Source organism: Pezoporus wallicus, unplaced genomic scaffold (genome assembly GCF_028554395.1).
Source record: "Pezoporus wallicus isolate ANWC-B61680 ecotype Strahan unplaced genomic scaffold, APGP_CSIRO_Pwel_v1 contig_8403, whole genome shotgun sequence".
Classification (NCBI taxonomy): Eukaryota; Metazoa; Chordata; class Aves; order Psittaciformes; family Psittacidae; genus Pezoporus; species Pezoporus wallicus.
Window position 1 is genome coordinate 184,820 of NW_026641953.1, and position 27,722 is coordinate 212,541.

Consider the following 27,722-nt stretch of genomic DNA (forward strand, 5'->3'; position numbering starts at 1 on the left):
GCTTCCCGGTACAGCCCAGTGCTCCCCGGTACAGCCCAGTGCTCCCCACTGCTCTCCAGTTACAGCTCAGCATCCCCCAGCACTCCCAGCACAGCGGCCACCACAAAGCCGCCCATTGCCGCCTGCCCACCGGCCCCCTCGCGCCCTAGGCCCCGCCCCCTGCCGAGGCCCCGCCCCTGTCGCTGTCCCCGGCTGTCAGCGCACCCTCTGCGCTCGGAGGTGCTGGTGCCGCCATGTTCCGCCGCAAGCTCTCTGCGCTCGACTACCACAACCCGGCCGGCTTCAACTGCAGGGGTGAGGGGCGCCGTGACTTCCTCCCGAGCCCTCCTTTCCCGCCGCTCTCCTCAAGCCACCACGGACCCGGCTCCCCCTGCCCCAGAGCCACTCTCCGAGGCTGGGGATTGCTGGGGCCGCTCGTCCTTCCTATTGGTATCCCCTCGCCTCAACCGGCCTTCACCTCCGCGGTGTCTCCATGTCCCCCGTGGAGGTGGAGCCAGGAAGGGAGGTGAAGGCTGGGAGGGTCTGCTGGGCTCCGAGCCTTAGTGCAGCGCTCTGCGCGCAGAGTTCAGCCGCAGCATAGCGATCAGGGAAAAGCACCGAGTTTAGGCCGGAAAAGCCGGGAACCCCAGGCATTATCGTGGCGTGCGCGATTTCGGTGTCTTTGATCCTTGTTCGCGGGTGGAGCGGAATGAGAGTTGCAATGCAGGGGTAGACGATGCTGCTGTTCTTAGTCTCCTCCTATGACGAGTCTTGGTTTATGTGATGTAAGGGGCAGGAGTCACCAGAAAGCTCTCTCAGCTGGGTGTGGGGGGGGTGTTACTGGTACATATAACGTGTGTCCAGCTAACAGTGTTAGGAACCGAATTTATCATTGTTTCACCTTTCCTTCAAGTTATAACTACATTCCCAATAAAAACAGTGTGTTGGCTGATGCCTTTTAGTGTAGTTAGTCAGTCATAGCCAGTTAGAATTGGCTTGAAAAATAAGAATTACTGTTGAGTTTTGATCAGTTTTGATTTCAGTGTTAGGTGTATATATATATGTGTATATTAATGGTAAAATATGAAAGAGCTCCAGGGCATCAGTATTTTTGTGAACCAGATCAAAAGTTAAGGGCTTGTTCTTGCCTTTAAGGTATTGGTTAAATTTTGCTTTGTTTACTTCTCCCAACAGATGAAACGGAATTCAGAAATTTTATTGTCTGGCTGGAAGACCAGAAAATCAGACACTACAAGATTGAAGACCGAGGGAACCTAAGAAACATACACAGCGATGACTGGCCCAAATCGTTTGAAAAGGTATTTCATTGTTTCAAACACAATTCCAAATGATGATGTAAATGACGGTTAACAGCTGCTGTAGTTGTGGAATGTAAGTGACTCTGTTTGTCCCGTCTCTGAACTTTTGCATTTCTAGGTATTTAAATGTATTATTAAAACCAAACTGTAGGAGTTAAGATGGTAGAACTTTTTGTACAGTTTTCATTCAGCTTTGTTTGGTAGTAGGTAGGGTATCCATTCTAATGATTTTTTTTTTTTTTTGCCTGATATGATTCAGTTCTTGAAGTAGGAAGATTGACTACAAATAAACAGCTTTTCTACATTAATGATTCTTACGAACCAAAAGGAAAATGGATTAGGCTAAAGTGTTTGTAGGCATTGCAAGCCTGTGCAAGAAAGCTGCTCAAGAAAGCTACGGCTGCTCATCTCATCACCTCTTGTTATTTCAGATAGATGGTTTTCCTCTGCTAAGCACTCGGTGTGGCAAGCAGTGAGTGATCTCCTGAAGGCTCATTGAGCATTCCAAGTCACCACAAGGCTGTTGAGCATTCCCTCTTGCTTCTCTTTGCTTTCTTTCAACACAGCCCTGCAAGGAGCTGGAAATGCTTCTCAGTAATGCTCATTGCTCATTTATCTCACTTTTTTTTAACCCTGGAACTGCGTGTTTTGCTCATTGCCCAGGAAGATTGGAGTTACAGTGCTTGTGCTTTGCAGGGAAGAGCCTAAAGTGTTTTAATATCACATGCATAAATGTACATGCTGTTAGAATTACTGGCAGGTGGCACTGTTGTGGTATCAGTGGTATCTTTCCTGGCTTGGCCAGACTCTCCTCTGTGTGCCTGCCTGGAGGTCCCTGCCTGCTGGTGCTCTCCAGCCCCTGATGACCTTTCCCTCTGGGCTGCCAAAGTAGAGGCTATGGGGCACTTCTCTCTTTCCAGCCAAGGGGTACAGCAGAATGTTTCTGAATCCTACATTTTGTTAGTCGTGGTAGCAGTTTGGGCTGAGTCCTGTGTTCTGGATTCAGAAGGACAGTGTCTAAGCCACATTTTGCCCTCCTGTTGTACACAGTCTGTGAAGGGAAAAATGACTTCTGCTGCCCCCAGAATCCTCTTATATCAACATTGTGACATCATTCCTCCTTCCTGCTTTAGATGGTAAATTTTTGCTGTGGTTTGTTCTCTGTCCTTTCTTTTGCCTCCACTTACTGCATACATGAACAGATAGCAAATAAAGGGGCATTTTGGTTTCTCTGGTTGCTGTCTGACAATGAGTAACATTCATTAAAAGCCAGGTGCCACTAAATGGCAGACTTGAGCTATTGGTGGATTGGAGTGTTCAGATGTGTGAGATAGATGGGATGCTGCAGCAGGACATTTCACAATGTTGCTTCTTGTTAACTACTGTAAGGTCTGTGAGAAAGTGACTATTAACAAAACAGTTCTGTGCTCCTCCCTAATTTGTGCAGGTCCATAACAGCTATTTGTTTTCTCCTCTTTCTGCTCCTTAGTATATGAAAGATGTAAACTGTCCTTTCAAAATACAAGAGCGACAAGAAACAGTGGACTGGCTGCTCGGCTTAGCAGTTAGGCTCGAGTATGGAGATAATGGTATGAGTGAATTTAATACTTCAAAATGATAGAGAAGCGGGATTTTTCTGTTCAATTTTGGGAAGTATTTGTCAGATTAACACAATGTCAAAAGTATGTTATTTTCTTAAAAGAAAATATGATTTCATCTGCTTGGTTTTGCACCATGTTCAGATGTGAACTACTGCTCCTGTGGGACAGGGCAGTAGTGTACTTGCATTTAATACTTTATTTCTGGATATAGCAAAACCCATTGTATATATTTATACCCTTCTTATGGGATTGCCTTTATGAGAGCTTACTCTAAAGTGTATTAAATGCATTTTCTGTAGTACTACATTTATTCAAATAAGTTATTCTTAGAGCCTTGTTTTACAGTGAGTAGATGCAGAACCTTTGGGAAGTAAGGCAAGGTTATGAAGAGGTTGAGTTAAATCTCAACAGTCAGCAGCAGCTCATTTCCTTATAGTGAGAGTGCAGATAAAAATGTAATTACTGGTGGCAAACATAATAACAGCCAAAGTGCTGCTTTCCGTTACCTTTAATTCCTTGGACAGGGCTGAGCTCTGCTTAGGACAGGGATGGGATTTAAATACCTGCAATCTGTAGAACTGTTTCTCATTCCTTCATTGATGGAGAAAGCGAGCTGCCTGTGACTCAGGGTTATGTAAAGATGGAGGAGCCAGGAGGTCTTGGAAAACCCCTGTGTGGGTTGTAGATGAATGCTGCAGCCTATAAAACAATGCCTTCACTGGAAATGCTGTACTCACTGATGAGAACCAGCTTCAGTCTGTAGCTCTTGAGCCCTCCATACACTGCTGATTGAGGCAGAGGGCCAATGCTAGTTGGAATGATGGATTTTTGAAGTGGTAGAACTGTCAGTGCAGCTTGTTCTGCCTTTTGTGATGAAGACTGTAGGAAGACCCTTAATCAAGAGCAGGATGTCCTGCATAAGTGTGGAGCCTGCTTTACTGCTGCTCTTGGATAGCACACAAGATGGGAGCTGCAGATGGGAGCTGTTGGGGTAGCTCATTAGAATGGCAGCCTTTGGACATATTAGTAGGGAACTCCAGAATGTCAGTGTATGAGCCCAGAAGGCTCCTGGACAATTACCACACCTCAAAAATACAGCTGTAGCAAACTACAGCTTGGTACTAAACTTATAACTAGTTATTTTTGTCGTTAGTTCTAATGGTGCTCGTGTTTGCTTCTTAATTTAACAGCTGATAAGTATAAGGATTCTACCCCAGATGGTGCAAAAAATACTGATAATACAGCAAAAACTGCAGAACCGCTGATTAACTTGGATGGTAAGTGTGCAGCAACCTACCGTATGGGTACATCATGTGGGAATGTGTTCCGTGGCCTATGTGGTGTTCTTCAGACTTTAAGCTGTTCTGATACTCTGATAGATACAATTCTTTAAAGCCTCATTTAAAGCTTTAGGAATGCAGAGTTTATATGTTCTTTGACTGCTGGCTGAAACTGCCTCTCTGTGAACAGTGTTTTGAGAGTTACTTGTTTCCACAATTTAATATTTGTATAATTTGCTTTATTTTTAAAGACTTAACACCAGTTTATTGTACACTAGAACGTACGCAGTGTATTTGGTGTTGAAAACAATGCTGCTTCTGTTTGGATGTTGTTCTGCAACATGATTATGAAGCCTGGTGCACACTTTGATTGCTTTGTAGCTAAACTAAGTTGTTGCTCACTGCTGTTTATTCATGGCTTTACCCATCTTTGAGAACAATCCCATACCAGGGAGTCAAGAAGGCAGTTTTGCCTTTTGGAGCCAGTTAATCTAGCGCATATTTTTAATAATGATCATTTTTACAGTGAATAATCCTGATTTCAAGGCTGGAGTGATGGCTTTAGGTAATCTCCTTCAAATTCAGCGACATGATGATTACTTGATAATGCTTAAGGTAAGTTTCACAGTTTTATACCTTCTTTCTTCCTTCTTTTCCCCAGGGGCTGATACATGTGTAATAGCTTGTGGTGCAGAGTTAAATTATGACTTTTGAATCAAAAATAGAAAGTAAAACTCATCCTTTATGTGTCTGTTCAAGCATATAAGAACACAATATAAATCATGGGAATTAATGGATAATTATCTTGGTAAGCAGTTCATTTGTAGCTGAGTTACTGGAGTTCCAACACTGAGAACTTTTGTTCCAGATTTGAAGTATTCTTTGTGTTTTTAATGATCCTCAGAAGTGTTGAGGAACATGCTCAAAGGAGAAGATTGTATTCTAGTGCTAGCAATTAATTGAAACTTGAAGACATAGAAGCTGAGTGATGGAAAGGCTGTTTTTCAAAACAAACATCCTAGGGAGTAACCACAGTTAAAAGCTTCTTCCTCCTCTTTTTGTCCTATGAACTGTTGACTCTGTCATTACTGAAGTGAATTTAATTTGACAACTAATCATGGCTTTTAAATGTGGTTAATAGGCTAATTAATTTTCTAAAGCATCTTTTTTATGACTGAGAAAATTTGTAACTTACTGGTGGAACTCCATAGTTAGCTGTAAATTTGGGGTCGAACCTGTACTGTTTTTGAAGTACTGAATTTACTGAGACTAGCAATCCTGAGTTCCTACTTGATCCTGCCATAATATGGAAATTAGATTTGTTTGGCACCGAAATAAACTCATTTCACTGAAAAAACAATAAGATCCATTTGTTACAGCACCTGTGATAATTTCTAAATTCTTTTTTAAGGAACTAAATGCTGTCGGCAGTGAAGTTTATATAGTGTGTAAGTCTATAAGAGGTATACTTAATAGTGTTACCACCCTAGCCTGGTTTCTTAATGAAATGACAGCCTGCAGTTATCCCATCAATCACTTTCTCATTCTCTTCAGCCTGGTATACTCCTTCGCTTTCCCAAACTAGCCTTTGAACCCTTCATCAATCTTTGAAGAATGGTGGAGACCTCATATATTAACCCCCTACCAAAAAACCTCCAGACCTAAACCCCTGCAAAAATCAGTGAAAAGGGGTATCAGAGAGAAGAGACCCTGTGAATGGTCAAATTGAGGATCTGCAGCATGAGCTCAGCCCTTACTAGACAGAGTTCCTTCAGGTGGGCTTACAGGATTGTCTCAAGGTTAACAAACTGTATCTGGGTAGGACCATCTAGTACCATCTAATTTGGTACTAGCAGCTTGAAGTGACCAGAATGGGGTTTCTGCTGTCTACATTTGTCACTGTTGGTACATTTCTAGTCTCATTTTTCTCAGACAGAAGTGGTTGAGCAAAATCACCAGCCTGAAATTTTCTTGCTTTTAATTACAGTGAGAATGGATTTCTGCAATGGCAGTTCATATTACAGGGCCAATAGCAATGCTAGTTTTCAGGTTTTGATGCTATTAGGGTGTGACAGCGAAACCTTTTAAATTTTGTACCACAGTATGCACATTTGCAGCGAATTTATGATCCCTGTTCAGGCTTGGACACTGGGGAGTGGATGTTTAGGGGAGGCCAGAGGGTGCAAGCATGCCACAGATCTGCCAGACCTTGACCGGAGTGGGCAAAGAGCTATCTGGACTCCTATTTTATTAATTTAAATCTGGGAAGTTCATCAGAAAGCATCTGTGTAACACAGTTGGATGTCCTTTTTTAATGCAAAAGGCACTCAAAATTCTTACACAGGGTCTGGTTTCACTGCTGGAATTTAAAGTTAAACTCCTCATCAAATCACTCTTGTCCAGGCTACTCCCTTCAGTTAGAAAGATTTCTGGAAGTATCATTTCAGCTTTAATCATGACCAGAACCAGGAGAAATCTTGGGAGAAAAACATGAAGCAGTAAGACTGCTTCTGCCACATTTGGCTACTTATCAGAGAAAGTTTGAGGAATGTGTTTGACAGACCCAGTTCTTCTGGTGGAAGTCTGCCTGCATGGTATTCCTTCAGTTATATTTAGAGGCGTTTACAGCTGTAGGTTTCAGTAACTGATAGCTCCGATACGATTTCATGCTATGTACTGGAGCCAGTAGAAAGAGATGAGCAGCAGGATTGTTAAAATCAAGGCTGTTCTTGTTCCTGTGTCTAAAAATAATTCCTTTCTGCTCTCAGTCTTTTTTAAAACCTGGGTGCGTAGCCTTGCTCCAGGTTTCTCTCTCATGTGGAAGATAGTTCAGCACCTACTAAAAGATGCTGATAGCAGGATTTGTTTCCTGAAGAAGCTATGTTGCTGCAGCATTAAAGGTGTGTGTTCTTGGAACAATAAAGATGGTGCTGCTGCTTTGGGATTGTGATTAGCTCATTCTGTAGTCATAGAATCATTGAGGTTGGAAAAGACCATTAAGATCATCAAGTTGAACCATTAACCCAGCACTGCCAAGTCCACCACTAAACCATGTCCCTAAGTGCCACATCTACACCTCTTAAATCCCTCCAGGATTGGTGACTCCAGCACTTCCCTGGGCAGCCTGTTTCAGAGCTTAAAAACCCTTTTGCTGCAGACATTTTTCCTAATATCCAACCTAAACCTTATCTGGCACAACTTGAAGCCATTTCCTCTCCTCCGATTGCTTGTTACTTGTGAGAAGAGACCAACCCTCACCTCACTACAACCTCCTTCCAGATAGTTGTAGAGAGCAATAAGGTCTTCCCTGAGCCTCTTATTCTCCGTTCTAAAATACACAAGCTTTATGACTGTTCCTAGTACCTTGCAGGTTTTGGCCCATCAGTGCCTGAAATGAATAGTGTGATGCCCTTGTCTCTTGGTTAAGCTCATTCCCACAGCCAAAGAAACAACATCTGTGTAAGATAATACTACTTGCAAAGTATAGTGCTGTTTGAAAACATATAAGGTCTGAGTTTTCCAAGAAGTTTCTCACAGAATGGTGGGTTTGAGGTGATGCTGGGTTATAATGTTTCCCTTGGAATTGCAGAGAAATGCATCAAGACATAAATAAGGGACTCTCACCTTCAATGTTTTTCCTAGGCAATTCGCATTTTGGTTCAAGAGCGTTTGACGCAGGACGCCATAGCGAAGGCCAGTCAGTCCAAGGAGGTTTGTATATACACTGCATGAGTCTAGTGCCAGTTGTTCCATATCAAAGGAAGAAGTGTAAGCATAAATGTCTGTCATCTCAGTCAAAACCAATTCTGTTTAAACACTTTGTTTAGGATGGTGGTGGAACCTTGCTTTATCTTTGCCATCCTGATTTGAAAAGACCCAGAGGATTATGGAGAGTAGTTTGCAAAGCTTTTTTTGTTTCAGTTGAATACAAAGAGGTATACTGATATGATATATCAGTAACTAGCTGTTCCCTGCCTAGCTACTTGCTAGAGGATTACCCTTACTGTTCAGTGTAGCAGGCTGGCAGCGTGCAAACAAATGTATGATCCAGCTGTTCCTCAGAATCAGCAGCACTGGCTGCATAAACAGGTTGAAACATTCCTTCTGTGGAGTGTTTGGCCTCGTGTACACCTTGTGTGTGTTTGAGGGATAGAATGTTGCATGTCCAACTCTTCCCCAAAAAGAGGTGAGGAAAGAAACTTCTGCACTTAAACCTCAGATTTTGCAGAGTTATTTTCTAACCACAAGCAGGATGTTCTAGATGATGGCTGTGGTTTTTCAGACTGTCATTTCTTAAACATCCCAGTTTTCCAGCTTTTCCCTCTGATATATGGCACAGCAGCTGCTGCATTAGTTCTTGGGTGCAGCAGGGAAGGTGGCCCCTCTTGCCGTGCAGGTGTATGTTTAGAAGCGTCCCTGCTAAAGAAACTGAGTCTGGTCAAAGAGCGCAGATCCCTTTATCTTTTCTAGCAGCTGCTCAGAACAGTTCATGCTTTATTTATTGCCATAATATTGTTTATGTACTAAGTAGCAATCCCAGGTGCTCTAAGTTGTAGTGCAGTGATTTCCAGAAGCATTGGAACATCAAAGCTTTGGGTTTATATACCCATAAAACTGTTAAGCGAGCAGGAAAATATGAAAGCAGCTGAGATCGCTGTGTTCATTTTATGTTCGATAACAAATGTTAATAATAAAAAGCCGCTTTTATTTGCTGTTTACATGGCTGCACAGTTGACATGCAGGGATCAGAATGGGATTTTCTGTGTTTGGCCGAGCTAGCTGCTTTGAGGAACATTGAATTCTTTTCTTGACAAAGAATTGTTCATATTCGGTAGGTGTTCAGAGCATCGTCAGGGCTTAGGTTGATATGTCACTATGGTACGTGACACTGGGAGTTTATTCTCGTTAGAAATGCTAAATTTCAAGTGATGTGGAGAAAAGGCGGGGGATTGAAGGTGGGAAAACAGCTTTGTGTGCCAGCAGCAATCATCAACATTGTAATGTAGCAGATGAATGAAGAAGATTGCTTAAAAGCAGAGGGAATAGCTGGGTTGCAGGATAAAAGGAGAGGAAAAATAAACCTCTTCTTCTGGTTTTGGCTGGCTTGTTAATGCCAAAATACTAGCCAGTGACGCTTTGTATATTAAGCCTTGCCCCTGGAAGCAGGTGATAAATGTCTGACTGCAGCATGGCAGACGGCTTTATATACAAAATGTCATGAGTAGCATGCCTGGCAATATCAAGATAGAGTGGGGAAAAGAAAAAATAGACTGAGAAAAATGTTCTCTGATTGAAGGATATATATGGGGACTCTGGTGAGGAAACTTAAACTGCTGTGCTTGTGGCTTAAATGCACCAAGTAAAATGAGATTTATCTTGTTTGGTTATCAAGGTACTTATTTCAAGATAAGACATAACACATGTGGCTGGGGCTTTGTTTTTTGGTTTGGGGGTTTTTGGCCTTTTTTAGATTACATTTTGAATGGCTGGTAATTCAATGTACTATCATGTCTAGACAGGATTCAGATTTATACTGGCAGGCTTGTAGTGTATCATAGGTAGTATCAAGTACAAAAATGTCCTTTGGGATCACTGTAAGGATGCTCCCAAAGGCTATACCTGGGGCATATTTGAAAACACAACTAAGTGGATAATTTCTCCCCCCATCTCTGAAATCTGGAAGCCACCTCAGAGAATCTAGTTTTACTGTTGATGCTTCCAGTTACCGGGCGGGTGTTTGCCCATTGCAAGTGTTTTGTGCAGCATTTTTAAATTAAATGTTTGGGGAATGTGGCTGTGAAATTAAGCAGTCTGTGTAGTTACAGATTTAAAGGTGATCTTCATTTCTCAATCTAAGGATGCCTCAAAAGACCACCTCTGAAGGTGGCACTGTGGTCACTCTGTGTTGGAGGTACCTGTAGTGACCCTGGGGAATTTGTCCACAAAGAACTGACTGAATCAATGCTTTGCTGCTTGTGTGGCTTTGAGAACACACCAGGGTGGCAAGGAGCAATTTGCAGCCCTATGTTTAAAATTATCTTCTTGAAACATTTATGTATGAAGTCTGATATTGCAAGAATCTGTCCGAAATTGTGAATACAGAGGCCATGAAGATGCTCTGAGGGCTGGAGGACCTCTGCTATGTTGACAGGCTAAGAGAGTTGGGCTTGTTCAGCCTGGAGAAAAGAAGGCTCTGGAGAGACCTTAGGGCAGCTTCCAGTGCCTAAAGGGGCCAACAAGAAATCTGGGGAGGGGATTTTGACAGAGGCATGTAGGGACAGGACAAGAGGCAATGGCTTTAAGCTGGCAGAGGGAAGATTTAGATTTGCTATAAGGAAGAAGTTCCTCCCTGTGAGGGTGGCACAGGCTGCTCAGAGAAGCTGTGGCTGCCCAATCCCTGGCAGTGTTCAAGGCCAGGTTGGGTTGGGGTTTGGAGCAACCTGGTGTAGTGGAAGGTGTCCCTGCCTGTGGCAGGGGGTTGGAACTGGATGAGCTTTAAGGTCCCTTCAACTCAAACTGTTCTGTGATTAGTGGTGTTCTTATCAACAAGTGGGTTAGATTTTAAGATAGCAGTTGAACATCCATTTTATTGAAGAAGCCATGAAAAAGAACCACTCTTTGAAAATGGAGTAACTCCAATGACTTATGGTCACTATTTTGTATTTAGTGTGTGTTTGATCAGCTCAGATTTTTTTTTTTTTACATGTCTATAAAGCCTTTAAAATAAATCCTCACTGTTTAGAACATTTAGAACTCCATCATTGTAGAAACTAATAGTATTGAATGTTTTGTTGTGCCAAATGGAAGACATTTGGCAAATGCTCAGAGGCAAATGTTGGAAATAAAAGTTACAGAGGTAGTAGAAGCAGATTGTAAGGCTTGCATTGTTGAACTCTAGTTTGATGTGCACGTTGTAACATGGTGAGTGATTGTTTAGCATGACTGCTCCTCTCCAGCTGGAGAGAGTGAAAGAGAGCAGTACTTGGTAATGACCACTAATGAAACTTTTCCTTGTACTGTCTTAATAAAGCAAGTGTTTAGAAAATGGAACATTTAGCTTTATTCCTAAGCTTAACACTTGAGAAAATGCTTCTGGGGATGTTGATAGAGGTTGCAAGTTCACTGCTTGAGAAACTCACTTGATTACGGAGTGTTTTTACAGTTCTTTCAAATCAGGCAGTGCTTTGAAAGCTGGCAGCTGTTTGAAGGCACTAGTTCCTCAGAAAGTCTGGTTTGTGCATGCTTTTTGTTTGTCTGGGTAGTGATGTTGCTGGATTGGGTGTTCTCTCACAGTACTGCTGTTGGCCTTTTAAGGATTGAATGTGGGCAGCTTGTATCCAATGGGGTTTGTTTGACGAGTCGGGGCATTATTAAGCATGAAGATTTTTCTTTACAAATACTCTGGGTTTGATGTTTCGGGACACGAAAGCACTTGTGTGTAATCAAGCACGATGACTTCTCAAAGTTGTCACACACATCTATATAAGCAAAACTCAAGTGGCCTCCAGAGCTACCCACTGTAGTACTTGATTTTATTTTCCAAATATGCAGCATGATGTTTCTAATTGTACTTGAATATGCTTTTTCTTTTTGAAGGGTTTGCCTGTTGCTTTAGAGAAACACATTCTTGGTTTTGACACAGGAGGTAAGCAATTCTCTTAATGTTACTTCTAAGTAGTCTCGTCATGTTACTTCTAAATACTGATGTTTGCCTTTGACAAAGTATATTGCTGTCAAAGATGTAGCTAATGTGTACAGTAAAAAACCCTGTAGTGGAAAGAATTGTTCCCTCACAGATTGTTATTTACGAGCACCCCTGAGCATTTTGTTTTGGAACAGAAAAGCATAAATCTTTAACTGTGGAATATGTTGTTTCAGAGTAATGTTTAAATAACAGCTTTTAATGGCAGCCACGTTTGCAAGTGGGAGGAATGCATCTCACGACTGGTGTAAATCGTGTTTCTACCAGCAGAGGACCCCTGTGCTGCTTCCCTGTGGTTTAGTTCCGTAATTTACCTCAAATCTAACCCTAAACAGTACAAGTTGGTATGACCTGATAGGTTATTTTGTAAGCAATATCCAGATGACCTGGGACGCCTCTAGGTTGGCTTCATTTTTGCCCCGTGTACGTCTAAATTACTACTCGGATTGTTTCATACTGACTGAACTTGGCTGTGGCGAGGGCTACAGGGAGCTGAGCAAGGTTTTGCAGAGCACCCGGTCCCTCTCTAGCAGCAGGGAAAGTTGCTTCCTATTTCAAGTATGAAAACTACAAGCATGAACAAAGTGCAGAGCGTTAACTTTGACTAAGCTTTACTTAAGTCCTTCATGTCAGATGAAAATGCTCGATATGACTTCTCTTTCTGCGACTCACCCAGATGCCGTTCTCAATGAAGCTGCTCAGATTCTCCGACTGCTGCATATAGAGGAGCTCCGAGAGCTGCAAACAAAAATTAATGAAGCGATTGTAGCAGTTCAGGCGATTATTGCTGATCCCAAGACGGACCACAGACTGGGGAAAGTCGGGAGATGAACAGAGAAAAGCTTTTAGTCTCTTGTGTACTTAGTACAATTAGGAACTACATACAGCTCTGTACAACCCTGGCATGCAGTTTGAAATGGTATTATTTTATTGTTTTGAAAGAAAACAGGAAATGGAATTCTGACTTCTAAGGAATTATCATTTTTCTTTAAATAAATGAACTTGGGGAAAATAGACAAATTGTTCTGAATAGCTCTGAGTTGGCAAATGAGCCTTTTTCTTTTTCATTGTGTTTGGCTTTGTGTTGAGATGGGAGTGTTACACTAAGTCTCTGCAGATTCCTCTTTTGTTGAGGTCCTGCCATATGAACAGCTTGCCCCTGGCTTGCTTGCTGCTTCTCCACTCTCTACCCTACAACTGAAATACTTAAAAACTAAATCCAAAGGGAAACTTAAACCAACCATTTTATTCAATTATTGTAGTAACCTAGAAAAAGTGAAGCATTACATTGTAAATGGTATTTCTGAACATGTATTGGTCTACATTGGGTAGGTCTATGAAGGCACTTAGAAGAACCAACAAGCATGAACAGACCAATTCTAGCATATTCTTCTAATATAAATACTAAAAGACATGCATTGAGGCAGTGGTGAAAACACAAGAGTTGTCTTCTGGAAAATCTTCAATGCCTTTGCCACATCACGTAACTGTTCTGCACACTGTTGGAGCACACATGGTCTCTATCTTCAGGGCTGTACATTACTTAGACCCAGCAAATACTGCATCCAAAGCTCCCTGTAGGCGCTTATTTTTTTGGCTAAAAGGACTGTTGGTCAGATTGTCAAAAATGAATCCATTCTTTGTCTAATAAATCATTTGAATAAGAAACTACATTTTAAGTTTGCTTGCCTAAGATCCACAGGACCATTTTTATTTTTTTGGTAATATATTGATGTTTTCCACTTAAAAAAATACAGTAGTAAAGACTTGAGGTATCACTTCAAACAACACTAAGTAATCTTTTGTAGAAAAGTAGCTTGCTTCATTGGCCTTCGTTAAGGGTTTCTCCCCTCTTAGTTGTGTGCAGTGACAGTTTTCTGGGTCTGAAGTTCTTTTGGGTGCAAAGATGGTTGTTTCTCGAAATAGCAGTTACTATTTCCTGGCTGCAGAGAGAAATGGGTATCTTTAGCACATCAAGCACACAGCAGCTGTTTGTTAGACAATCAAGGGTGGGTGGGTTTTGTGGTAGGTTTTACCTCCAGGGCAGTAGGGATAAACTGCAGTTATTCCATAGAGATGTGATCGCTGCTCTGGAAGATACTCATCAGTAAAGGAGCCAGTTTCCTTATCAACAGCTATCACACCATCCCTGGTGATAAGGGGGAGAAGTGCTTTACTCACCTATGAAACTTGTTTTTTTCCCCCCATCTATATACATTTAGGAACAGAGGCAGCTCAAAAGATTGGTCTGAACACTTGCAGAACAAGGGGAAATAAATTTCCCCCATAAAATCTACATCTAGTTTGTTCAGTGTCTCTTTTTGGTGATCCAGTCACACAGATGGCCTTCCAAGGAGAGATTATCTCCCTGAAGAGTCTCCTGCAAGCATGACAAGCACTTAAGCGTTTGTTGTGATTGCTATGGTTGGATCGAAGTTTTGAGAGCTTCCAGCTGGAGTGGGAATAGAGGCGAGTTCCTGATGCTGAAGGCCTTGGGTGGTGGGGGGGAAGGGAACCACTGAGGACAGAATATTTTCTTTGACTTAATCTGGATTCAGAAATGTGCCAAGCTTTAGTTAAAAACAACAACAAACCCAACCACTATTTCTGTCCCTCCTGAGAAGCTGGGGTTGCTCCTAAACAACTTCTGCACTGAGATTTACAAGCGGGTATTGATGAACGCGGCACTGCAGGAGACACTGAGTGTGCTCTGGTGAGGTTCCAGGACTTGGGGACCAGGGAGCAAGCTGGGGATATGTTTCATTTCCCCCCACTCTGGCTCAAAGGCCCTCCAAGCTGCTCACTAGCACAGCTCCACAGGGAGTGTGGAGCCTGGCTCCTGGCCACTTCGGGGAGCAGAGCCCTAGGAAATGCTCCTCAGCATTGCCAGCTGTGGGAGGGAGGGGGTTTTCTTTCCTTACCGTCTCCAGTCCGTATGGTAGAAGTGATTGGCATAACTGATGATGCTGAAGGGGTAGTTGAGGTTGTTCTGTATGACACGCCGACCCGTGCCATCAGGGAATGTGCACTCCAGATGCTTTGTTCCTTTTCAAACACAGGACAGTTATTAGGCCACAAAAATAACCCCACCAAGCATGTTCTTTGTATTCACTGAATTTTGAAACAGCTTTTCAGCCTAAGGGTGTAGAAGCAACTTATGCTGTGAGCCCCACTGACCCTGTTACACAGGGGCAGTTTGGGGCAGGACAGTGGAAGGGTGCAGAGAAGCCCACAGGTAGCAATAGGCTGAAGACATAAGACATACACAGAATTACAGAACGGTTTGGGTTGGAAGGGACCTTAAAGACCATCCAGTTCCAACCCTCTTTCACAGACAGGGTCACCTTCCACTAGACCAGGTTGCTCCAAGCTCTGTCCAACCTGGCCTTGAACACTGCCAGGGATGGGGCAGCCACAGCTTCTCTGGGCACCCTGTGCCAGTGCCTCACCACCCTTACAGGGAAGAACTTCTTCTAATATCTAACCTAAATCTCCCCTCTTTTAGTTTAAAGCCATTACTCCTTGTCCTACCCTTACTTGCATTTATACATAGCTGGATTTCTCCTCGAGGTTTGATATGTCTTGGTCTGATCTATCCTGGGTGAAGAAGTTACCTGCATCTGCCCAACAGAGCAGCTTGGAGAAGGGGTCGAAGGTCAAGCCGTTGGGCAAGCCAATGTCCTTATTCACCAGGACCCTCCTGTTGGCTCCATTGACAGTGGATGTTTCAATTTTGGGTGCCTCACGATTCCAGTCCGTCCAGTAAAGGTTGCTTGGGAAAAAAAGTACATCATGAACAATCAGATACACAAAAGGAGTCGTAGGAGATGAAGAGCTTTCTCTTTGTTACTGGCTCTCTTGAAGAGAGGCCAGGTTTTTTCCCCTTAACAGTGCCTGAAATCTTTATTTGATTTGAAAAAATCTCTAACAGAAAACCAGAATAATGTCAAACATGTTTACGGCGCAAACTGTAGCTCCTACATGAGGGCAGGTCTTAGGAGTAGCACAGTTTGTATCACTACAGCACCCTAGAGGCACAGCTTGTGTTTTCGAACACCAGGCGTGTTTCAAAGCTTTCACAAATAATGCACATCCTGATGCTGAAACAGCAGGTTTAGCCAGATCCTGAATTATTCAGTGAAAGAGGGGGTGGGGAACAGAGCCAGTCCCTCCTGTGGGTGTGCAATGTAGGATGGGTCCTTGGCACCCCACCGAGTGTCCAGCTCTTACACCTTGCAAAGCCCTGTGTGCAAATCCGCGCTGCTGCTCACCCTCGGACAGGGTCCACCGCGATGGCCCGGGGATTGACGAGGTCTGTGTCGAAGAGCACTCGCCGCTCAGAGCCATCCAGCCGGGCTCTCTCGATCTTATCCAGGCCGCTGTCAGTCCAGAACATGGCTCGGCGCAGGTGGTCCACTGCCAGCCCCTCGGGGCTGATGAGTCCTGCCGGAGGGATGGGCATGGTCAGAGCTGCTCCTGGACCCATCACAGCGTCCTGACCCAAAGCTAAAGGATGTGAGGGCGCAGTGGGGAACCCCAAACCTGTGATGGGCACAGGCAGGCATGAGCCCTCTGCTGTGGCTTTGGGCAGGTTTGGGTGATGGGAGCACACCTGAGTTGATGATGGTCTCTGGTTCAGCACCTGGCTCCAGACTTGCCCGGCTTATGGTCCGTCCGGCCACATCGGTCCAATAGATAGTCTTCTCCCGGCAGTCATAGTCGATCCCCACCACGATGGAGCCCTGCCAGGGTTGGGAGAGGGACACAGAGTGAAATCCTGCCTGGACCACAGCCAAGAGCCTCATCCTTATCCCACCAGCCAGCACTGAGAGCTGCCCAGTGCACTGCGAGATGGAGCAATAGGGAATGACACTTCAGATCCCTTTTCCCTGGCAAACCCAACACTGATGAGCTCCTACTGCACACCCCCAGCTGAATGCTGCAGCAGAGGTTTTTAGGCCAGCTGTGGCAGGCACATACCCACATCCAGATGGGTTTGAAACCCTTTGGCTCAGGGAGAGACTGCTCCAACAGTGAAGCCAGCCCAAGGAATGACCTTTAGGATGGGGAAAGGGAATGCTTGGCGAGGTGTTTCAGTTCCCCAGGGTGCAGGGAGGGTCATGGCCCAGCTTCCAGCATTCCTCTCCCTCGGTCTGGCTTGGATGGAGATGCACATGGCCATGCTCCAAGAGGAGTCCAAGGAAGGGAAAAGGCAACTTTGCAGTAGAGACGTGCAGGATGGAAGCCTGGGGCCGGTGACCAAAGGCCAAGGGACCTCTGCAAGCACCCATGCTCCTTCCCTGTGCAGGCACCCCACATCTGTGACCTGTCCGTCTGCTCAGGGATGGCTGGAGGAAGAGGTGAGAGCACTCCTACTCCCTCCCAGTGCCACAGCAGCCAGCACAACCAATGTCCCACAAACCAACATCAACCTTCAATCAGCCTCAGACCATCAGAGTGCAGACAGAAGTGGTCCAGAGAGATGTGAAATACATCAGCCTGTTCCTAACTCCCTCCAGTGGTCCTGCACCCCAGACCCAATGCTGGAGATACTGTACGTGCAGGGAGAGCAGGGTCTTCGCCGCCTCCTTCTGCAGGTGCGTGCCGTTGAGCGGGAGGTAGCCAATTTGCTGTCCCTGAGCGTAGAGCAGAAACGTCCCTGTGGCTGGTGGGGACACATCGGGCCGGGGCGAGGGCCGGACACTGGGCGGTGCGACACTGGGGAGACCTGGCACATAAACAGGGGGGGACAGGGAGAAAGAGCATTGGCCCCATGGCTCGGTACCTGAGCAGGAACGGGGTGCAGCACTGAGAGCCTGTGCTCTGCTAAGTCGGGGGGGGGCATGTTTGGGGTGCTCAGCTCTTACATGGCGGGGTGCTGCCAGGCTCCGAGCGCGTGCCCTGGATCTCCCTGCCGCTCTCGTCCACGCACCAGCAGTACCCGCTGTCCCCATGGCACTGCAGCGGGGTGAAGTTGCCCTCCACGTCGCACTGTGGCACATACTGGTCACTGCGGGGGCTGCCCCCGTAGTGCTCCAGCAAGCTCTGCCGCCAGCGCTCACACATGGTGGGGGGCCGCTCTGTGGAGCCTGCACAGGAAGGGCGACAGTCACCCCCTGTGAGGGACCCCATGTGCAAGCCTGGGGGGACTCAGGGCTTTGCCAGAGGCCATGGTCCCCCTCTCCTTGCTGGGTGCCCCTCCATGGTGGGGTGCTGCAGCACTGACCTGGGGTCCCGCAGCGAGGCGGTGTGCTGCCTGGTGCCGTACGCGTGCCTGCGATCTCCTGCCCTGATGCATCCACACACCAGCAGTGCCCGGTGCTGCTGTGGCACTGCAGGGGCCGGTACCGACCTTCCTCGTCACACTGGGGCACATGCCCATTGCCCACAGGTGAGGGTCCTGGTGGCACCTCCCGTGGGTACAGCCGTGCATGTTCACAGGGGGTCAGCTGCTGGACGGACTCTGCTGGCAGCAAACACCCCTTAAGGCTCAGGGGGTGCCATGCAGCTCCCCTGCACCCACTTGGCACCTAGGTTTGGCCCTGCTTCTCCCATGGCTGCAGGTGCTGGGTGATGCTCTGCTGGCACCACTTGGCCTCCCTCCTTGTGCTGGGGCTGCCCTTCTCCAGGCCCCTCACCAGCCCGTGGCTGTCACCTCCATTGCAAGATGACACAGAAGGTGCCCCAATGGCCACTGCTACTATAACTCCATGGGCCAGGATGCCCTAAAGACCCAAGAGCCCCCTGATGTTCCCAACCACCCATTCAGCAGCACCCACACCTAGGCCATAACAGTGAAGCTCCCAGCTCAGTGGTTGAGCAGAGGGTCACCTCCTCTCTTTTCAGCCCCACTCTGCAGGTAGTTGGGGACAAAGTTCTGCACCCATGCGAGATGGGCAGGGACAGGCAGGGCTCTTCCTGTCCCAGCACTTTCCCAACACCTTCTGTTACAGAGCACAACAGCAGCCAGTGCTGCCAGATGCTTCCCACCAGCTGGGTGCCCACTGATCCCTTTGGGATGCCAACGAGATGCAGAAGGACCCAACCCTCCTTCCCCTCACCCGTCACGGGGAAGCACTGACCTGGGGTCCCGCAGCGAGGCGGTGTGCTGCCCGGTGCTGTACGCGTGCCTGCAATCTCCTGCCCCGCAGCATCCACACACCAGCAGTGCCCGGTGCTGCTGTGGCACTGCAGGGGCCGGTACCGGCCCTCCTCGTCACACTGGGGCACATGCCCATTGCTCACAGGTGAGGGTCCTGGTGGCACCTCCCGTGGGTACAGCCGCTCGTGCTGGCAGGGTGTCAGCCGCTGTGTGCTCCCTTCCAATGCCGGGACAGCCAAAGCAACAACAGAGTGAGGACACAAGAAGTTGCCCGAGGCAGAGCTGGGGGTATGGGGCCAGCCAGACAGCCTTACCGTGAGAGCACTGGAAACCATCACCCTCATAGCCCGGATGGCACCGGCAGGAGAAGGAACCCTGAGTGTTGTAGCAGACAGCGGCTGGGTGACATGGGTTTTCGGCACACTCATCCACATCTGTGCATGGGGAAGATGAGGATCAGCCGGGACAGGGCACCCCAGCAGCTGTGCAGTAAAGGCACCCTGCGGTCCCCCCTGCACCCCATACCGGAGCAGCTGATGCCATCACCAGTGTACCCAGGGAGGCACTCGCAGGCGGGCTGGCCCCCGGCGCGGATCAGGCAGCGTGCTCGGTCCCCTGGCGCACATGGGTGGCTCCCATCCTCGCAGGGGTTGCTCGCTGGTGCCAGCACTGCGGGGATAGGAGGTGAAGGTGGCTGGGGCAAGGCCCACGGGGCACAGGGGTGGGGGAACCCCAAACCACAGGGCTGGCACTTACACACACACCGCTGCCCGTCCTCCGACAGCCGGTACCCGCTGTGGCACTCGCACCGGTAGCTGCCTGGCCCATTCAGGCAGACAGTGAAGGGCCCGCACTGGCTCAGGCCCTCTGCGCACTCATCCACATCTAGAGAAAGGGGGAGACACCACCAGCAGTGGTGGAACACCCCCATTTTGGGGTCTGGCTGCTCCTGGCCTGGGGTGGGATGTCCTGCCCCAAGCTGCCCATCTCACATCTGCCACTTTCTCCATCTCCACAACACTCCCCAAGTGTCCCCCGCAGCCTCCCATCACCCTCCTTCAGTTTCCCCCCATGAATCATCCATATCCTTGGTGCAGCTCTTGAGACTGTAGGTGCTGTGGCACCTCTTGACACCCCGAATGGCAGTGGCCACCACAGTGTCCCCTGAGGGATAGGATGCACCAGCCACCCCTTGCACCCACCCACAGCCCCACTCACCTCGGCAACCCCGTCCATCACTGTGGTAGCCAGCTGCACACTCACACGTGTACTCCATCCCTGTGCCGGGCTGACAGCGTGCTGTTGCCTCACATGTGTGTGTACTGTCATGGCAGGGGTTCACTGGGGAATTCTCAGCATTGTCTGCAGGGGAGGTGGGTGTTAATGGGGCAGGAAAAAGATCTGGGGGACGTGGGGTTCCCACTCCTCCCTGGCATGGGCATCACTGCCTTGCCACAGCACCCTTGACCCATGCAGAGCCCTTGTGGCTGCAGGCCCCCAGTGCCAAAAGAATCCAGTCTCCTTTGGCTGTTTAGGGGCAACGTGAGCAGTGGCTGGCACCCTGGGGTCAGCACCTCGGGGGGGTGATGGAGCTCACCTCCTGCTGAGCCGATGTGGGCAGCGAGTGCGTAGCGCAGGACGTGCTCCTGGCTGTCATAGAGGGTGAAGGCGCGTGCCACACTCAGGCGCTGCCGGGCGAGCAGGCGGGTGTGTGGGCAGCCGGCAAAGGTGATGTTCTGCCGCAGGCGGTAGGACAAGGTCTGGTTGGCGGTGCCCGAAACCAGGACGTACTCCCGTTGAGCAGAGGATGTCACAGCTGCTTGACGGCAAGAGAAACCCCATCGTATGTGGGCGAGCAGGCTTCAGCAGAGATGCTTCTTGGATTTGGGGAACCGCAGTGGGAACGGGGTGGTTTTGGGGTGCTCCAAGCAGGGCACACAGGGATGGCGCTTGAGAAACTAAACCCGGGGTTGAGCATGGGCTCTTACCTGAGCTGGAGTAGTGGTAGAGCTCCTTGTAGGGAGCGATGTGGACAGTGGTGTTCTCCTGGAGAAATGGCACCTGGCCCTGGATGTGTGTCTTAAGGCTTAAGTAATTGTCTGCCCCCAGGCCCTCAGCTGTCTGAGTGATGTGGACTGTCTCCTCCCCAGGGTAGAAGGTCACCTCCAGGTTCTGGGTGAACTCGGCACCTGAACACGAGAAGGGAACAGGCAGCATTCAGATGTAGGATTTTTAGGGAATACATGCCCAAAGCTTCCCTGCTCCTCTGGTACACCCGTGAGGGCTCACAGCAGGGAGGTGACTGCAAGCTGAGCCTGAGGAGGTGATCGGAGGAGCCATGGGGCTGCCCCGAACCCACAGCTCTCACTACCTGCCCCACACCACACATCACCCCAGATCTGAGCAACCCACCCCATCACAAGCCATGTTCCTCAAAGCAAAGGGACTCCATGGTGCATCCCAGGTCCCTGGCTCACCAGTGATGCTGAAGCCATTCTCGGAGCTGGGTTCCTCCAGGGCAAAGAGCCATGCGAAGAGCCCGCCGATGGGCAGGAGGGGCAGGAGGGCGCGGGCAGCGGGCTGGGGCACCCCGCTGATGGCTGTGTAGGTTCGGCCATCACTGCCCACGATGTATGCGTGCAGGTCGACGTCCTGGAAGCGGACGGATGCCCGTCCCACCGTCAGGCTCCCGCTCACCTTCCCGTTGAGGCGATGCACAGCCCCTGGGTAGGGAGATGGGCACCCCTGGCAGTGGCCACCCTGGCACAGGATGCCCGTCCCCACCGCTGCCCCACATACCTTCAGGCAGGCACTGCCGGCCATTGCCATAGTAGGTGGCCCGGCAGTGGCAGCAGACACCGGTGGCGTAGTCAGTGCAGAAGGCGTGCGGGGAGCAGCGTTCGTGGTGCTGGGCACATGTCTCTCTGCTGGCTGCGCTGTAGGTGAACACTAGGGCCAAGGGGAAAGGGTTGGGGACATGGTGACAAAGCCACCCCTCATAGGGGGTGGGCACCTTGCCTCTTTAACCCAAAACCACCGTCAACACTGTTGGGAGACAGGCCAGCTGGTGACCCCAAAAGAGCTTCCCAGGATGCACAGGGAAGGCTGAGGGGGTTGAACCTGTTGCCTGATTTCAGGCAGCTCTGACAGAACGCGAGAGATCGAGTTCCTGCTTATTTCTGGGAGACAGCAGCCCAGAGACAGGGCTTTGCTCCTGCAGGCACACGCCACAGTGGCTCTCCAGCCCACTCAGCAGCGGTGGGGGCACAGGGCCAGCCCTGGCCCCATGCCAGGACCTGTCCCCTGAGCTTCCTGTGCTCCAAGCTTCCCTCCTCACAATGTGGGGCAGAGCAGCAGCAAACCCAGCAGGCAGGGATGTATGGCGGACAGGGACATATAGCTCCGGCAGCCCCTTGGCAGCAGGATTTGGCTGGGAGGAAAGGAGCTAGAAGGGCAGCAGCTTTGGAGGGGCAGTGCCAGCCCACACTACCTCCAGCCCCAGCTGCTTGGGAAGAGATGAGCTTGCAGCAAAGAGGCGTTTTTTAGGGAGCCACCGGCCATGAGATGTCCCCACTCGGTCATCGGAGGGGCTGTGTCCACTCACCATCAGGGTTAAAATGCACGTCTTCCTCCACACCGACACCGTGATGCCCAGAGCTGTAGGAAGAGGGGTTGGCAGAGTAGCTCCGCTGGGCACTGCCATCCACACTGGGGTGCAGCCGGCGGCTCTGCTCCTGCCCCAGGGATGCAGGCAGCCCCTTGGGGACAATGCCCTGCAGTGTGGGGGCACGGGGTCCATGGTCAGGATGCAAGGTGTCCGAGCTGTGCTGTGCCAGCAGCTCCATGGATGTGTGGTCAGCACGGCTGTAGTGGTCAGCACGGCTGTAGAGTGTGCGGGTGTAGTCGGCACTGCTGGATGCATGGCGTACAGGCACAGCTCCTGGCTCCACATGCTCTAGTGGTGCCACACTGCCCACGTGGAAGACCCACACGCCTGGTACCCCCGTGTTGCTCTCCCTGCAGAACAGCAGCACACAAACACATCCATCACAGCCATGGTGGAAAACCCACCCCGAAGGTACCGGCCCTGCTTCACACCACCCCTCCCGGGATCACAAGCACAGCTCCCAAAAAGCTTCTGTGCACATGGAGCTGAGCCCCCCACCTCAGCCCATCACCCCAGACTGCGTCCCTTCTTCTTCCAGCCTTCCAAAGGCTCTGAGGGCTGGGAGAAGGTGACCCCAGTCCCCCTGCCCACCCCACACGGCCCCCAGATACCACGCACCGCTCCAGGTTCCGCAGAGCCGGCTCGCTGCTGGCCAGGCTGTGGAAGAGCCCATCCCTCTTCGGGTCATCGCCATCCCCCCAGCTGAAGCCCACCCTGGCCGGCAGCTCCAGCTGGACGTTGTACGACTCCTTGGGCCGCGTCCCCAGGAACTGGAGGCCGCCCTCAGGGTAGAGGAAGATGGCATAGGTGTCCTCATCATTGTAGGCTATGACTGCCTGGAAGGTGTTGAGCTGCCAAAGGGACAGCAGGACAGACAGACGTCAGGGAGGGGCAGGATGCCAGCAGAGGACTGAGACAGGGAAGGGGACCAGGGATGTGAAAGGCAGTTCCCCACACACGACATTGCATAAAAGTGTCCCGAAAGAGCCCTTCAACAGCCTGCAGAGAGACCTCCTGGGCAAGGGCAGGAGCAGGGGCTGCTTGCACATGGCCAAACCCCAGTGCGATGTGCTGGGAAAGACACTTATCATCCTCCACAAGAGCCCATGACAGAGCCAGGCCACCCCCTCTCAGCTGCATCAGTGCAGGGGTGTCCCTTGGAACTGTCACCAGGGAGGTGACAGCCCTGTACCATGATGCCCGGAAGCATCCCTGGCCATGTAACCCATGCACCAGGCTGGTGCACTGCAGCTTCCTTACTCCCATCCTCCACCTCCTATCCTGCCCCTGACACCAGCAGCCCCTCTCCATCTCATCAGCACCAGAGGAAAACCTGCATCCCTCCCCCCGCTTCCCTCGAGAACAATTTTAGCTTGGTTTCCTCAGGAAAAAACATGCATGTGCTCCCGCCTTCCCCACACCCATACATCCCGCTATAGGCACACTGGCTGCCTGCCGTGCCAGCCCTGTGAGCCTTGGGGCCACGCCAGCCCTGAGTGAGGCTGTGCCAGGGAGTGGGACCACAGCAATAACCCATGGGTGGACAGGCTGCAGTGAGCACAACCCTCATGAGCCACATCGTGGTTGCCCCAAATGAGGGGAAACCAATGCTTACAGCATTTGCACCAACCCCCCACTCCACATCGGTCCTGCTCTCTGATTCAATAAATATAAGCACATAGCAGCAGCAGCCCTTCTCCATGAGCTGCAGGGAGCAGCAAGCAGGGAATGTGCCTGACTAAAGGAAAAATGATTAAAATCCCATTTTCACCCCCAGAGCAGCAGGTACGGGAGTGGGGACTCCCCCCACATCACCCCCCAGCCCAACCCTGCCTGTCCTTGCAGCACCAGCCCCAGTTTTGGGGTGTGGGGCCCCCAGGGCATCGCAAGGTTTCCTGGCAGCCCCGCAGGATATAAAGAGCCTTGTTGTGTGCGTCGCACACTTGGGCATTCAGAGACCCCGTGCAAAGGCGGCCAAGAGCTGGGGGGGACAATCCCCCCCTTGGGGCTGGATTCCTCCCCCACGCAGCCAAATTGCAGCGGCAGCTGCAGGGCTCATTTTGCCTTGTGGTGGGCAGTAAGGGGGGAACCAGGGGGTGACTCTGATGTTCTGGCACTGTGGGATGCAGGGCAAAGACAGGGAGGTCAGGCCCCAGTTTGTGGCTGACTGCTCCCGGCAAAGAGCTGCAAAGGGCAAATTCCAGCCCAAAGGGCAAGTCTTGCTCCTGCAGAAGAGGGGTCAGCTCTTGCCCTGCTCCCGCAGCCCTGGCAAGTGTCACTGCAGGGAGTAGGAGCATGATCTTAAGGTCCTTTCCAGCCCTAACCATTCCATGGGCCTATGTCCCCAAGGAAGGGGATGGGGGAGCCTCTAACCCCCCAGGCTTAACCCAGGTTTCTGCTTGTGATGCTCAAAAAAAGATGAGTGGCTACTTTCCAAAGCAGGAAGTACAGGCTTCGAAGTCAGTCCTTGTTCTGAGCAGCAGGAAGGCAGATTTCAATAAATGGCATGTTGGGTAAGAAAAAAGTGGTTTGGGGGGACCTTTCTAGCAGTTTTTTAGCTTTTTAGCTAAGAGGGGATTCAGCAAAGGATGAGCACAAGCTGCATTTCAGTGGGTCTTGAATGAAGCCTTCCCTTTCCTTGTTTCCAAGCAAGACCAGTTTCCTTTTAAAACCCGAACCAAATTCTCAGAGAGGAAAAACAACAATCAGGAAGAGGAGGCTGCATTTTTGATGGCTGCAAGGTCGCTGCGAGGCCCCTGATGGCATCTCTTCAGCTGCTTTCCCAAGTTTTAAATTAGAGGAAAAAATGTGCGTTGTTTCCTTCCAAACCTCGTTTTCTTCCCTGCTTGGCTTCACTCTCAGCAACCCGCTACCAAAGGGCCCCGGATCAGGGGGCATAGCGGCAGGGACAGCTCCTGGTGGCTTGTGGGGATGTGGTGGCTGTTGATGGGCTTTGGGTTCAGCCCAAAGCGGTGAGAGCCCATCACCCATGGCACAGCTCTGGGTGCTCATCACAGGAGTTTTCCTCTTGCAGCTCTTCGTATTCAGCTTGTTTCAAAAAGCCCATCTTGCCAGCAGAGCATCACCGTCACCTCCTCAGCACGTCATCAGCCTAAGGTGACAGTTCATGCCCTAGCAGCAGCTCCGTAGTTTTCAGGGAAAGGCAGCGCTGGAGGTCCACCCACCAAGAGGTTTATCAGCCCATGAGAGGAGAGCACAGGTCATCTCCCGACCTGGTGAACACATACAAGCTTGTTTTCCAGACACAAAAATCAACCCACAGTGGAAACTCTGAAGCTGGTTCCTCACCAGCAGTGTTATCAACCTGCAGGCAGAAGGAAGGAGCAGCCCCAAGCCACCAGAAGCAAGATGGGTGAACCACCAGCTGCCCCTGGCCCAACTATGCCCTGCAAATCCAGAGCCACTGGCACTGTAAGCAGGGAAAAGCCTGAGCAGTTTCAACCATGGAGTTGAAGGCAACCTCTAAACCTCTTCTGCCCATCAGCAAAGCTGACAGATCCACCACTGCTGCAGCTCTGAACAGAGGAGAAGCTCCATGTCTTCCCCAGTGTTCATCCAAGGCTGGATCCACCATCCAGCTGCCCAGAAAGATGCGACAGCATTTTGGGTGCTACACAAGGAAGACTTATCCTCCCATGACAGGTAAGGATGGGTGTCCAACCTCAGCCTATTGACCTCACCTTCCTGGAGGGCTCGGTGTCCTGTGAGAGCTCCTGGTAGGCTCCCACGTCCTCCCAGGTGGCGATAAATGCATTGGTAGGCAAGAAGGAGCCGGTGGTGTGGGGGAACCCAGCCTGGATATAGCCCACAGTCTGGTCCAACACGTCCGGAGAGTTGTCTTGCCGATAGTAGATGTTCCCTCTGTCTCCGGAGGTGTCGAGGTCAGCCAGGAAGGGAGCAATGACAGGGAAGTCTGTGGGGAAATCATCATCCACGTACTGCGTCTCCCTGGGGAAATCCTGGGTGGAGATGACCCCGTTGGTCCCCACCTGCAGAGAGAGCGTTGCAGGGTGCTCAGGGGCAGCAGAGGCACCTCAGCCACTGTCTCCCTGCCATGTCCCTCCCTCCCTGCTGGAGCAGGGCACAGGGCTGAGGGCCCTAAGGCCGCGTGGCCCCATCCGCCTAGGGAAAAAAACAAAGACCCCTGGCTTTTCCATCCCCCAAAGAGCTGCAGCTCAGGGCCTGCCCCAGCTGCAGCCACGGGGAACAGCTGCAAAAGAGAAAGCCCTCTTGTTCCTCTGCAGCCAGAGACACCGGGCATGAGGTGGCAGGAGCGCGGTGAAGGGGGGAAATAGGTGGAGAAAAGGGATGCATGGAGGAAAGTCACGTGCGGTGGTGGAGGCAGCAAAGACACACATGGAAGGGTGGGGAGAAGCAGCAAGAGGAGATAGATGTGCAGGCTGGGGAGGAAGGGGGTGAGCGGGAGGAGGGATGGAAAGACAGAGCGGTGAAGAGATGGGAAGAAGGAGAGAAGGCGGGCCAGGGGCATGGAGAGGAATGTGGGAAGTTGGAGAGGCAAGGAGGGATGGAAGGAGGGAGGTATAGGGATGGGAAGTATGAGAAGATGGAGGGCAGAGGGAGATGATGGAGAGGAGGAAGGGGTCCGGGGGTAAGAAGGGCAGGGCCAGCCGGGACTCACGTAGAGGCGGCGGGCAGCGCGGCCGTAGAGGCGCGGGGCAGGGCGGAGCGGCACCCCGGGCGAGCTCTCGTCGTCGCCGGGCCGCAGCCGCGCATCGCCACGGGCTGGACCGTGCGGCAGCAGCCCCGGGCGGGGCAGGGCTGCCCCCACCGCCAGCGCCGCCGCCAGCACCGCCGCCAGCGCCCGCATCCCGCCGCCGCCGGCCCACGGGACACCCCCGACGGCGTCCACCGCCCCCGACGGGGCGAGCCGGATCTGAGCGAGGGAGCAGCGCGGAGCGGACCCGACGGGGCAGCCCCGACCCGGCGGAGGGAACCGCTGCCGCCGCGGCCGGACGGGGCGCGCCGCCGGCGGGGCGGGTCCAGACCGCGACCGCGCTGCCATTGGATCCCCCGGCCCCGGCCCCGACCAA

The 27,722-nt window shown here is 50.4% G+C and overlaps 2 protein-coding genes across 7 annotated transcripts; one reads left to right on the plus strand and one right to left on the minus strand.

The window, feature by feature from the left end:
• Window positions 1–220: 220 nt before the first annotated feature.
• On the plus strand, window positions 221–12,913 carry RTRAF (RNA transcription, translation and transport factor). The gene is made up of 8 exons (XM_057426319.1): window positions 221–294; window positions 1,174–1,298; window positions 2,788–2,887; window positions 4,090–4,176; window positions 4,706–4,794; window positions 7,822–7,890; window positions 11,776–11,824; window positions 12,558–12,913. Exons 1-8 carry the CDS (start codon window positions 234–236, stop codon window positions 12,710–12,712), a joined length of 735 nt encoding a protein of 244 aa, XP_057282302.1. The 5' UTR covers window positions 221–233; the 3' UTR covers window positions 12,713–12,913.
• Window positions 12,914–13,107: 194 nt separating this feature from the next.
• NID2 (nidogen 2) lies at window positions 13,108–27,514 on the minus strand. Of its 6 annotated transcripts, none has more exons than XM_057426307.1 (22): window positions 27,311–27,514; window positions 26,352–26,660; window positions 23,269–23,501; window positions 22,588–23,000; window positions 21,783–21,932; window positions 21,461–21,706; window positions 20,972–21,172; window positions 20,581–20,799; window positions 20,202–20,345; window positions 19,740–19,868; window positions 19,509–19,652; window positions 19,298–19,417; window positions 18,964–19,200; window positions 18,108–18,344; window positions 17,749–17,970; window positions 17,440–17,609; window positions 16,494–16,623; window positions 16,153–16,324; window positions 15,496–15,653; window positions 14,803–14,926; window positions 13,918–14,030; window positions 13,108–13,824 (listed from the first exon to the last, which is right to left on the minus strand). In XM_057426307.1, exons 1-22 carry the CDS (start codon window positions 27,497–27,499, stop codon window positions 13,814–13,816), a joined length of 4,071 nt encoding a protein of 1,356 aa, XP_057282290.1. In that variant the 5' UTR covers window positions 27,500–27,514; the 3' UTR covers window positions 13,108–13,813. The 6 variants fall into 6 exon arrangements, with proteins under 6 accessions (XP_057282290.1, XP_057282288.1, XP_057282289.1 ...); XM_057426305.1 differs by having other exon boundaries at window positions 18,108–18,347; XM_057426306.1 differs by having other exon boundaries at window positions 20,581–20,802.
• Window positions 27,515–27,722: the final 208 nt, after the last annotated feature.